Source organism: Diorhabda sublineata, chromosome 3 (assembly GCF_026230105.1).
Source record: "Diorhabda sublineata isolate icDioSubl1.1 chromosome 3, icDioSubl1.1, whole genome shotgun sequence".
Taxonomy (NCBI): domain Eukaryota; kingdom Metazoa; phylum Arthropoda; class Insecta; order Coleoptera; family Chrysomelidae; genus Diorhabda; species Diorhabda sublineata.
In genome coordinates, this window is record NC_079476.1 from 23,204,563 (window position 1) to 23,219,076 (window position 14,514).

The window sequence follows — 14,514 nt, forward strand, 5'->3', positions numbered from 1 at the left end:
TAAGAATGTTGTAAGAAAAAATATGGCAATTATAATGGCATTAGTGTAACTAGCTCGATAGGAAGGTTGTACGACAAAGTTTTGAAAATTTGAATTGAAAAAATTGTGATTGATATAGAAGAACCGATTTCGTGCAGGTCGCTCATATATTGATAATATTGTTTCGGAAAAATACACGAAATATGTCCTTAAGCCGGCCCTGTTTTAAAATTGGGCGAATTCATGCGGCGCCTTTTTAACTATTTTTTATAAATGGCGGACGCGCCTTTGATTATAAACGGCGGCTTATTCAAAGTATTTGTATTAAGTAAGAAAAAATTCTATTAATTTATTTCTTCAAAAACATTACAATACATTCCTGTTCTCCCGATTTCGTGGCTAAAAACACTTCTAGTGGTTAGATTTTTATGAAAATTTGTTTATTTATGTTTTCGGGTCGCTGATTTCGAAAATGCAATTTGTTTTTCAAAATTCAAAATGGCGGACCCAAAATGGCTGCCATTTTTATTATAAAATGGATGTTTTATTTGAATATTGGGTGTTTTATGCTGGTTACTGTTTTTTGACTATAAAAATGAAATTGCATTTTCAAAATACAAAATGGCGGATAAGAAAAAAATTTTTTTTCCTAAAAAAAATGTATATTGGTGCTAGAAAAGACGTTTTTTATTGTGCTTATTACTAAGTATATATAGTATATTGTTATGGTGTGATAATGTGTAATGTTTATTTTTATAAATTTTTTTTTTTTTAAATAAAATCAGATTTTAATTTGGGCGCCATTAATAATTATTTGAATTTCTTTATTTTATTATGTTATTATTATTTTTTTTTATTTTCAGGGTATTATATTGTGAGGTCAAATTAAAAAATTTTATTGCGATAAATTGTTATGGTTATAAGGTCAGATGATAATAGTCTTAAGACCGGGTCTGTTCTTTATAATGAATAAAATATTCAAAATATACAATTTCTTAATTAGCTATTACAATTATTTTATTTTACAAACATTCATTCATACTCGTAATTACATTCATAAAACTAAATTATATGGAAATGTGAACTCAAATATGATATACTAAAAGAAATACTTAAACTTAATAGAACAGTACCTTAAGTGTTTGTTATGTTCTATTTTTTTTTAAATTGGAAATTGTTACGGCCTTGCAGAATAAACGGATACTCCGCTGTAGTTCCACTCCTGTTCTTTTCCTTTTCACAACTTCTTTATCTTGGAAATTGTCCCTTTGTGAGTATTCTCACTTATTTCACTTTATTTGATTGTTTTCACTAATTTCTTATTACTACACTTATACAATTATTAATTATCAATCCTTTGAATATTTTATGCCTTTTTATCAAGATTTTAATTTTTTAAATTTCAATTAAAATTATTTTACTCTTTTCTTTTCTTGCCAAAAAAAATTTTTTTTCCGTTGTTGATTCTCTTCTTCCTTCCTTTTTTTTATTCATTTTTTTTATTTATTTTAAAAGTCAGTTACTAAATTGTCATTTCTAAATTTTTAAATTATTGTGACTTTATTCGAATAATATTATTTCTTTGTTGTATTTATTTCATTCCTATGTTATTAATTTTATCATTGCAGTTGTCAAAATTTTTATATTTTATCATTTATAACCTTAAAATTTATGTTGGTATGTCACACAAATTTTTGAAGTTGGTGCTCCTGTTTTTATCTGTCAATTTATGGATTAAATTCTTTGATTATACAGGATTTGTTAAAATTAAATAATAATTTAGAATATAGTGTTGGCCAAAACTTAATATAAAGAATGTTATTTATTTTATTGTGATAAACTGCTCTAAATAACCGAATAACAGAACTGAACTTATTGCTTTATTTATATCTTATTATTATTTAATAATTTATTTTGGATATATTTATACCATAACAATATATATAGATACTAGGAGCCAATGAAAACATCTTCCATTGTTTTTTCACGAGAAATTTTTCGAGAATAACTTTCTCAGTATTTTCTAAAATGCCGTTAAAAACGCTTTTTGATGTATTGACGAAATCTGACGGTAAGGTTTATGTTCGAGCTGATCAGAACATATACAGAAAAGCAAAAAGTGTAGTAAGGCTAGGAAATACCATATCGAAACTACTTTCGCATTCGAAAGGTTTGAGATAAGGGTGCATTTTATAACTAACATTTTTTAAAATATACATTCATGAAGCTCTGAATAGTTGGAGAACTAAAATTGCGAGAATGGGAATTAAAATATAGGATAAGTGCTTAATACTTCGCAGACACCAAGTTATTATAGCTTGCGTCGAGGACAATGCAGAGTATAAACTGAGAAAACTGGGCGGTGAGTATGCAAAATGGGGTTTGAATTTCAATATGTCAAAAACAGAATATCCACCGGTAGAAAGCATACAAAGAGACCCCGAACTGCAAATAAATAGGGTTAGACGATGTAGACAATTCAAATACGTAATTTCGGAAAATAAAACAACAAAAGAATAAGAAATACCGTGCAACAAGTTGCACAAATTCAGAACTCATTTGCTTTGGTGAAAAATTAACCCAAACAAAAAAATGACAATATACAAAATCATAGTGGAGCCTATTTTAACGTATGGATGTAAATGTTTGCAGATGGACAGGATAAAAAATAGGGACCACTTTAGGATCGTGCAGGATATCCAGAATTGAGCATACACGAAATTAAAATATATAACGAAGAACTGGTCGAGTATAAACGACCTCAGAGAGAATACAGATTAAGCAACTTCTCTGGTACGGACATGTGATGAGGATGGAGCAGAAAGGTGGCCTAAGAAAGCATTGATGTGTCTACCAAAGGATAGAAGAAGACGAGGTACACCCTCAAGGACCGAGAAAAAAGGAATTTAACAAATTATGAAAGATAGAGCTACCCGAGAAAACAAGTGGATAAATAGAAAAGTGTGGCGAACGAAATGCGGGATGCGATTTCTAAATGTTCTTTATTTTAGGTTTCTTCTGTTTCAAAATTAGTTTTTTATAGTAATTTTTAAAAGATAGATGAAAACTGACGTTTCGACTTCGTCTTTATCAAAATATGATATCGACACAATTTGCGTATTTATATTGATCAATAGATCACCTTCATCATGAATATCAACTTGGTTCTCAAGATATTTAAACTTCAATTCGTGTCATCCTATGTCAAAAAAAAAGATTAGTGATAATAAGTTTGGCTGATAGATCTATGCAACTATCAGATCCTGAATTAGATACTTAGCTATTCAAAAAGCAAAAACAGAAAGAAAATAATTATCCAGAAAAAATTATAAGTAACATATTCAAGAAAAGGATAAACAGTTACTACAATCAATTAAAAAACAAAACAGAAATGAAACATCAAAACATGAAACATTTTTCCTTACCATATGTACAAGGACTTTCCCAACAATTATTGAATTATTTTAATAAATAAGATATTAGTATAAGTCATAAAGGACATAATACATTATCCAAATATTTCAATAAATTAAAATCTAAAACACCAAAAAACAAAAGAAGTAATAAAATATATCAAGTGCCTTCTACTGATTATGACGCTGTCTACATAGGGCAGATATCTCAATATTTAGAAAATAGACTAAGAGTTCATCAATACGATAAAAAAAATAGAACTGCATCAACGAACCTTGAAATATAAAAATTCAATTCAATTATAATTTTTTCAATGGTATAAATTTTTATTTATTTTAATATATTCTCTATTTAATATGTACCGGAATTAGGGAAACATAATATTTGCGTTCGCTATTGTAATTATTTGTCTTATCATAACTATTATAAATATTACAAGTACATTGTGTATTATTCCATTTGTAGGAAAATATCCAAATGGTTAACTTCATTAGAGGTAAGTTAGCATTGATTACTTAGATTTATACTTGAAACATAATTATCGTTGCTGAAATTTTTTTTAAATTTTTTAAATTGAATGAAAATGCAATGCTTTAAATGTACCACAACCTTTTTCACATACACACACATCCATTCCCGTAAACGAAATACGAAATATCAATCAATATTGTTTTCACTTATCGATTCTAATCAATGAAGGAATCTGTGTTAAATCACCAGATAAATCGGTTGGGTAAACTAAACATCTTTGTATTGGTTTTTCATCTGCCATTTCAGATACATTTTTTATTAGAAAAGCATTGTGCGAATTGAATATAGAAAATTTTAGGCAAAAAAAGTGAAAATATTATTTTTTAATTTTTGTAAAAAATTTTCAATTTATTTACGACTACAGCTCACTAATCACTAGAGAAGATATGAAATATTTTTTTGATCATTTCAGTAGCAAAAATAAGCTAAACCTTATTTGGAAATCTATGGTTATAGTTTTGAACAGTCAAACTACACGGTAAAATTGCATTTATTACATTTCCAAAATCAACGAAAAAATTCATTTCTTTATAAGATAATTATTAAATTCTGTATAAATAAAAATAAATACATAATAATAAACCTTTAGAGACGAATTTCCAGAGACGGCTCGCGTAGATATAAAGTAGATCTGTCTGAAAAGGCAGTGAGATACTTCCAATGAGTTAAACCGAAACAGGTGTCGAAAAGTCGTCGACTATTGTCAATACTTGTGTATATTGAACTTCTGTAGGTTGTAGTTTTGAAAACATTCGTGGCAGATGATTCCCCAGGTTTGCTCTTCTCCAAAGAAAGGAGTCTCGATACGTTCTAATCGTCGGCAGGCAAATTCGGCATTCATGAGCCACGTCTGACTATCAAGTAGGTCTTGCAAGTACTGCTATAGGTGAGATTATGTTGAATAGTTCGAAAGGGTATCTGTCGTGGTAGTATCGATGGAACTGAGTTAGGCTACAGAATGTCTAGGAGTCTTGAAAACCGGGATTCGACGGGAATTTTCTAATAAACTGGGTAAGTGAGCCAGCCAGGCATTGCAAGTTGATGTTGGTATACAGCTCAAAAACCTTCCGACTGATCTCGAAAATCGCATCATGTTGACTAGACTAGAAGACATACCTGTTTGTTAAAAAATTCAATTACCCTATCCGCACTTGAAATAATTCATACCAACCGGCCCGATTTACTGATTTACCGGGATAGTCCCGATCTCTATTCGTTTGTCACGTGTCCAGCCTTGCCTGTGATTGGATAAATATTCATCATCATAAAAGTGAGTGCCAACCTAGAAAAACCGGGGAATTTGATTTTCAATTTTCACTAGACACCCAGTGCTAGCAACCTCTCTTGTATGTTATAAGCTGTCCAAGTTTCTAGATTGCCAACAAGTCTTAAGATGTTAAGAAACAGTCAATGTTGACTGCGAAAGTTATGAAATGCTTCTCTGTAACATGTAATTTTTCTAAAGTTTAATCTATTCATAAATGTTCGGGAGAATATTGTAACAAATGAAGAATTACCAGCGTTAACAGCAGAAGAATTGATGAGCTCATTCAATATTTTAGATAAAACAAAGTTATGTAAAAATAATTTTTATAGCTTCTAGTAAATATCAAAAATAATTCGGGGAAACCTCTATATTTCTATTAGAGTTTTCAGTCGCTCTTTACCACAGATTAGTCACCAGATATTGTTTTTTAAGACGACGTATATTATTTTAAATAATAATACCATCAGAAGTATCTAAAACATTATATTCTACGTGAAATATATTATTCAGTATACACGAGTAACTAAAATTTTAGAAATACAATTGAGGACCAATTATGCAGCAGATGAAGAAAATCATATATTCTTCAAACACTTAGATTTTGAATATGAGGAACGTGGATTAGGATATCATTTCTTCACATACATGCGAAAACACAATCATAAGATTGCTCAAGTATGTATTATATCAAAATCAAATTTTAACAAATTTATATAATTCAATCTTTTTATTTATGAATATACATTTTTCCTCCATCTGAATCGAATATCTTGCTATTTATTATTTTGGATGAAGGTAAAAAAATTAATAATATTAAAACCATTGACACCCGTTATCAATATTGCTAGATTTTAAAATAAGTTCTTGTTTTCTAATCCATTTTGAAAATTAAATTCCTTCCAATGGCTTCATCAATAAATTTGCTATAATCTTGATTGATGGATAACTTTAAAGTTTATTTTACTAATTTCCTCCCAAAAAAAAAAAAATTATAGCCAACTTTAATATGTTGTTAATATGTATATGGTGAGGCTTTGAACATGCAAATTTTTATGCCTTCATCTATTTAGAATTAGATTGGTTCGTCGTAAAAACTGAATCCTCGTAGTCATAAGGCTTTTTTGTGTTGCCATTGATATTTCCCTAACTTTGTAGTAGATAATATTACAATTCATGGTTTTTTAATATTTTAAAAAATGTATCCAGTCACGAATCTTTTATGACTTTGACTAATCGATAGTCAACATCTTGATTCGTTACGTTTCTAGTTTATCTTAAGTAGTAGATTTTTATCGTCGAATGTCATAGTTATCACATTTTACCTAGGATAAAAAGAAATGAATTCTGATTTTCCATCATTTATCTGATTTAATCCAAAATATCTATACTTTAACAGAATAAGCACTTAAAATCTTTTGACTGCCATTTTTTTGCTGACAATTTTAGAATCAGAATAATTCCTACGGTTGGTTCCAACGTATAATGCTACTGATTTTTGAATATTAAGACATTCTGTAGCATATTTATGGTAAGTTGAGGCAAAACTTCCAATCCTCATGATCATCAGTTGATAAATATCTAATCTACCATTATAATACCTGTTCACTCGTAAAAATGCAGCAAATGGTTTGTTGTTTAATTCAAAGTTCCTGTTTATACATTCTTCTACCGAATTACAACTTCCCAAATTTATCGTTGTCAAAATACGTTAAAGACAAACTAAAACACTACGTTGATTCGGAATAGTTCTTCTTGTACTTCTTTAGCAGTTTGTGTTATTCGAATGAACACATTAAATATCTTCATATTGAAAATAAGTAATACAAGTAATTCTTAATGCTGTACCAATTATCCAATATCATTTTACTTCTGTATAAATTAATAAATATCGATAGTTTTGCCCACCAAAACTCCAGGTTAGTACTTTATCACATGTCATTTACTAACGTTCTCAAAGGAACTAAAAGTGATTATAATAACGATATTGATAGCAGCTAGATGCCACATTTAAATTGAAACTCCTAGATTGACTAATTGGTTAAAAATGTTTATACTTTCAGCATAACCAATAAATTCTCTAAACACATCACATCCTTGCTTCATTAATTTCCAGTACTACTTCTAGTAAATAATTGTTTTGGTTATGGTTTTATGATTGTCATGTTACCTTTCTTATATTATGAAAAAGCGTCTATTTCAGTATATTGCCGATACGGAAAAAGAAGATACATACGAAGAAATTTTGGAACGTTGTGTTAGAGTTGCTCTCCATCTAAATAATAGAAATTTGACAAAAGAAGATGTCATTCTTATATGTTCAAACAACAATCAGTTCACTGTTGTTGCCTACATATCAAGTCTATTTCTAAATGTAATTATATCTACTTTACATCCGACGTTGTCAATTTTAGAGTTTAATTATTTATTAAAAGAAATCAAACCGAAGATTATATTTGTTATACCTGAAGTGGTTGATAAAATAGAAACATCATTGCAAAATGAAGGTGAGTCGTTAATACATTATTATATACTTAGATACAGGTAACACAACGGGACAAAGTCGTAAATGATGAGGACTTACTAACACACACTTTAAGAAATTAATTTTCCTAGCAACAATTTTTTTAAACTCCTTTAATTTATCTTATTACGATAAACTTTCTTGATATTAATTGAATGAATTAATTCAGCACTTGAATTGAATACAGTGCTTCTCTTAGTGTTCTTGAAGCTTGCATTATGATTCCGATCTCTGCTTTTTAGGTTTATCAATTCTAGAATTTCTAGATGACTTTTTATATTTCATGATTTCAATTTTTCTATCTAGACCCCGCTAAATACCACAAAAAGGAGAAAGTAGCAAATTTATCAGCGCTTGTAGTGGGGCAATGATCGTCGACTGAAAGTGCGTGAGCTAGCAGACATAGTAGGAATTTCAAAAAGTGCGTAACATCGCATATTAACTGAAAATTTGGACATGAGAACGCTGTGCGTAAGATGGGTGCCGCGTTTGCTCACAATATAAAAAAACAGCATCGTGAAGATGTTTCCATCGAGTGTTTGGCAATGTTTCACAGAAATAAAGCCGAATGTTTACGCAATTTCATAACCATGGAGGAAACGTGAGTCCATTAGTTTAGTTCGCACAGGCAAAAACCGTTCCATCTGCAGGGAAGGCCATGGCGTCGGTTTTTTGTGATGCGCGTGGAATAATTTACATTGACTATATTAAAAAAGGAAGAACTATCAACGGCGAGTACATTCCGAACTTATTGCAAAGTTTGAGCGAAGAAATTAAGCAAAAACGACCGCATTAGACTGAGAAAAAAGTGTTGTTTCATTAAGACAATGCACTAGCTCACACATCCGTTATTGCAATGGCCAAAATTAATGAATTAAAGTTTCAATTGCTTCCTAATACTTTGTATCCACCAGATTTAGCACCCTCGGATTATTTTCTGTTCTTAGACTTCTTAGACTCTTATTATAAAAAGGGTATTGAAGTTATAGAAAATTGCCAAAATTTTTGTGTTTTCTTTGTTGGGCCAGGTACTTCTGAAACCATCCTCGTATACAGCACCTATTTTCTTGAACCAAGTTACAAAAATTGATACAATATCCCAAATTTGATTTTTTTAATCTATAATCTCTGAGTAAAGTTAAAGTACATACCAACATAGTATTGAGCTGTCAGAGTTTTTTGAAATTTGAACTAGTAAATCAGAAATTTTTTTTGATTTCGAAATATTTACGCTTTGTTTTAATTATTTTGTTTCCAGGAATTGAAACAGAAATAATAGTTATTGGCGAATCAGATAAATATACACCATTTTCAAGTTTTTTGAAACCTCATCCAGATGAAGATTCATTTGAACCGAAACAAGTTGATAATATATTTGATACAGCAGTGATTCTGATGAGTAGCGGTACGACTGGTTTTCCTAAAGGAATTATGTTGAGTCATTACGCTATAATGTCACAAGCAGCTAATTTAATGTAAATAATCAGACAAGAGAGTATAACGTTATTGAGAAAGTTCTAGAGTAGTTGTTATATGTACATCAAAATCAAATCAATACCGAAAAGTACATGTTCATCTTCATGGTTAGCAGCACACTTTTATTGGTTTTAAAAAGGATTAACGATTTTTATATTTTATTTTCTTAAACATGACTTCTCTTTTTTTGGTTCTTTTTCATATTTCTCAAACCAACAAATACTTCATTTTATGAATAAAAAAGTAACAAAATATAACGACCCAATAAAAGTTTAATCTATGTAATGAAACATGCTCAAATTGATTCTTTCTATTATTCACTCCCGTTCTTTTTTTAATTTTTGGAATCAACAAATACTTCATTCCAGATATAATAAATAAACTTTGGTAAATAAAAGTATAAAGTACACAACTTTCTTTAGTCACAAAACACTGCTTGGACTTTCTCCAAACTGTTTTCAACATTCTTCTATTGTAGACATACGAATAATATAAACAGAGTCTATTTATCCTATGCTTCATTCCATTGGATAACAAGAATAATGTCTTTAACCGCATTATATAAAATAGGAGCAGCCAATGTCATGGTCTCAAAATTCGATCCTCATGAATGTTGGCGTTTACTTGATAAGTATAAGGTAGACTCAATCTTACTTATAGTTCTTCCAATATCAATTGCGGATTATAAAAACCGGTTCAAAACCCTTGCCGACAATATTGTTTGATCTGCACTTAATTGTAGTCCTTGGAATTTAGAAAGAAATCATTATTATTCCTCGTTAACTTGCTACAACTGAATATTAAATTATAAAATGTAAATAGACGAGTAAAATGTACCTGCCTGTAAGGGCGTTTGGCTTAAACAGGGTACCAGACGTGAACTCAGCTCTTTTTGTAACCAATTCGTTTTTTTTTCTGGAAAAAGAAATTCCAAAGCAAAAACCATAAAGGAAAATAAATTCTTTGCAAATAAAACAAAAGAAAAGAAACCTTTTCAATTCCAAAGTATCTATATAAATAATCATGGTAGTCAGAATCGTCTGAACTACAGTCATCATTTGATTGAATTATGATGGGTTGTAAATAGGGTGATACCACATACTCATCTTCTTCTTTGATAACATGTTCAACAGAGTTTTTCCAAAGCTTGGATGATGAGTCCACGTGGACTGACGATTTGTTAGATGTTTACCGGATTTTATATGGAGACCAAATATCATTTTCCATTTCTTAATTTGGTATGAGTGCCGTGCGTGTTGATGAAATATTGATTCGTCTTCGGCTATTGATATTGGAAGAACTATACTAAAAATTTACCAATGCCTAGCTTTAATTAGTTCAAATATTTATAATAGTTACAGGGTCGCAGAGAGCTGATTCTACTGTATTGAACCTCACTTTAGTTTTATTAAATTATTTATTGGCAGGTAACGGACCTCTTTCCCCCACCCTACGCCGCAATATCATTAGCGAAAACAGGTCGCCCTGAAAATATTGATACTAGCAATTTGTTAACATTTTCGATTGCCGGAGCGCCAATACCAAAGGCATACTTTTTCAAACTCAGGGAACTTGTACCTGGAACTGTTGTTTCTCAAACATATGGACAAACAGAAATTGCTGGGTCTGCAACTTGGATTGATGTGAAAAATGTGAAACAAACGCTGTGTCTACATAACAAACCCAACTCGGTCGGCATGCTTTTACCTAATATTATGTGTAAAGTGAGTATAGGCCAATTTGTTTTTCATTTATAAAATTTTTTGATTATTGATATGAAAAATTTTTAATCAATGGTTCAATCATATAAACTGATCCATTGGCACTCACGTACAATAAAATTTTTCATCTCTTCTGAGGAAACTATCCTTATGAGTTCGTTATATGTGTTACTAGAATTAAACCGAGGACTTAATAATTTAAAGTTACAAGTGGTTACACTAATCTTACTGGCGTACTAGACGAATATCAAATTGAATGAATCCAGTATTGGTTTTACAGGCTTCTTTATATATTAGTTCTGATCTTATACAATAATAATTATAAAATTAATTAATAATAATTAAATAATAAATAATTGAAGACAATGCCTTAATGAGGTTGAAGTTAAATCTATGAAACTGACAGAAATACTAAACACAGACAATTTATAGTAACGATAACTTAATGACGCTAAAGCTCATAACAATAAATATAAGTAATTGATGATGATGCGCTGCTGTGAAAAGGGTTGTTTTGGATTACTTAACTCTAACATTTAGGTATTTACTTTAATTGTAGAGGTTTGTCAGCCATACAGAAGAGGGATTAGTTTTGGTTAGTTGTAGCCATTATGTAATGCAAGAATCTTGTATATAATGTCAAACAAACATTTTTGATTGGGCAATCTTTTTTTGTTTCTTGAATCACATAATCAGTCGAAAAAATCGTTGTTCGCCGAATATCCTCACACAATATATTTGCAGAAACTGATATTTTGAAATGAAAATCATCTATAAGTTTTGAGTAGGATAATTTATTGTTTAAGTTTGTATCCATCTTTTTGATTGTATATAAGATGATTTTCAAATTAATTGAAATAAACACATGTGTTGCTCTAGAAAACAAAGATTTTATTTTTATGACAAATGCACTACATAAGTGATATTAATTGTAAACTGTTTTATATTACATAACTAAATCTCACCTAAAAAACAAAGAAACGACATTTAATGTTTATTTCTTCAACTCTTTCTTAAATAAGCAATGTTTCTTGACTTACATTAATTAACCTCTATTATCTTATTCTTATCAATCAAAATTGACCCTTGTGACAGTGACATTTGTGACATCCATAACAGATCTATCATAGATATCACAACCCACAGATAAATAAAGTGAACCATATTAAAACTAAAGAAAGACTACTTCTTTACATCTATAAAAATATAAAAACCAAAATTCAACTCTTTCAGCATTTATTAAAAATAGATTAGAAACATTGTTAAGAAAATATGTGCATTAGAAACTATTGAAGATACATGTAAGTTTTAATAAAGATGATACATTTCATAGGTTGTGAATGTAGATACTGGAAAAACATGTGGACCCAATGAACAAGGAGAACTAAGATTAAAAACAAAATCAATAATGAATGGTTTTTATAAACGAGACTGTACCGAATCTTTCGACTCGAACGGTTGGTTTAAGACCGGTGATATTGTTTATTACGACATTGACAGTTGTTTCTACATTGTCGATAGAATTAAAGAACTGCTCAAATATAAACTCTGGCATATAAGCCCGGCTATGTTGGAGGAGGTATATATACATTGTTTTTTATACTTCAAAATAAAAGTTTATAAAACATGGAAGATAAGTAGAGAATGTGAAACGACTAAGGTGGTGGGAGTCCAAAAAATTGACGATATTCGCGAAAATTGAACATAAACATTACATAAAAGTGCACTAAAAAGTGAAAAATAAGGACAGTATAGGAGTCGTGGCAAACAAGATTGGTACGTGTGACGTTAGAACTTCGTAATATATAATTTGTTCACTTAAAAAAATAAATTATAATAATACCGGACGCCTGAATTTTTTCTGTTTCAAAAATAGTATATGTCGTCTTATATCCTCTCACAAAGCGAAAGCACTTTTAGTATTGTTATACGATTGAAAAATAAAGTTTACTCCCCGTATAAAATTCGGTAAACATCTAACAAACCGTCCGTCCACGTGGACTTGATGAATGTGTGACAAAATTCATCATCTCCAGTTTTTACCAATGAAAACATCGAATCGTAAACATAAATGCATTTCTATTGGCCGAAGCTGTCGGAAGGCGTATGTAGACAATTTATTCGCAATATTCCTGCTATACAGTCTGCGATAAGCATTGGCGTGATTTGGTAGGATTAATTTAATTAATAAATTTCTTTAAATAAATAGAAATATGACGTTCTTTAGATCATGCGAATGAAGACAATGAAATTGCACAGTGTAGTGAGAATAAGACAATTATGAATATAATAATAAAGATTTAGACATATATAAACACAGCAAGTTATTTTAAATATATTCGAATGATTAAAAAAAACATATTCAGCAATATGATAATGCAATTATAATAAGAATTGCTGAATTAACTATAGTAAATAAATTTAGTAGTCATGAAAGGGTTGCAGTGGATCATTCACAGAACCGAAAAACATGTAAAAAGACAATTGAAATCATTTGACAAAGCTACTCAAGATTTTATATTTCTGACGTATCAACCTTGTCCACCACGATTCCTACCCTATCCTTATTTTCACTTTTTAGTGCACTTATGTGGTTTTTAAAGAAGTTAATTTTAATGATATTTATTTATATGATATTAAGTATTTATATTATTAAAGTATTTCCAAAAATTATTTCCGTTCTTAGATTATAGTGAACCACCCTGCGGTGTCCCAAGTAGTTGTGATAGGCAAACCCCACGACGAAGATGGTGATCATCTGATGGCAGTTATAATACCAAATGAATCATATCTTGGAAATATTGATGAAAATGATATTATAAACTTTGTCGAAGAACGTGTACCGGATCGAATGAAGCTCAGGGGGGGTATTAAAATTGTTAATAGTTTTCCAATGACTCCTTCTGGAAAAATTAAGAGAGTTGAATTGAAACATATGATATTAAAAGGAGAGAATTAGAAAAATTGTATGAATTATTAATAAAGGTTGTCGTACAATAACAAAGAAGTGAATTTTATTGTTCAAATTTTCCAACTTTCCACTTGGATTAGAAAATTTTGTTGGAAGATAAGGACGTAGGGAATATCCACATACTAGTAGTATACCTTCACTCATTTCGCCATCCTCAATCCTCATTTTTATTAATCGACTGTTACCTGTGAAATTACTTTAAAAACTTCCATATGCCATATTCAGTACAACGCGTCGAGACTTCTATATATTTATTATTATAAACATTAGGAACCACAAAAGTATTTTTTGATTTTATAACTATTATAATATTTATAATGACAATGATCTTGATATTTTATCTTTATGTGTTATCAGTTTTATTACACAATGAAGTTCAGAGTTGTACTAGTTAATTTATTATCTGTATTACATTTGAAATATTTCAATTAACCGTGCACAACACAAATATGATAAGATGGGATTGAGTTCAACGGAACTCACATGTATTAATTCAAGATCGCGAGTCAATGTAGGTGTTTTATGGAAACCGTTCATTTGAAAAAAAATCCGAATATTGATGTATTCATTTAATATATAAATGCAGCGTTCCTGATTCAAACTAAACCGATGATGTTGGGTGGTAACCAGAGAC

At 29.9% G+C, this 14,514-nt stretch overlaps 1 protein-coding gene across 1 annotated transcript; it reads left to right on the forward strand.

Moving 5' to 3' along the window:
• Positions 1 to 2,007: 2,007 nt before the first annotated feature.
• On the forward strand, positions 2,008 to 13,868 carry LOC130441721 (uncharacterized). The gene is made up of 8 exons (XM_056775504.1): positions 2,008 to 2,149; positions 5,727 to 5,866; positions 7,392 to 7,695; positions 8,971 to 9,187; positions 9,667 to 9,826; positions 10,616 to 10,912; positions 12,243 to 12,488; positions 13,596 to 13,868. Exons 1-8 carry the CDS (start codon positions 2,008 to 2,010, stop codon positions 13,866 to 13,868), a joined length of 1,779 nt encoding a protein of 592 aa, XP_056631482.1.
• The last annotated feature ends 646 nt before the right edge of the window (positions 13,869 to 14,514 follow it).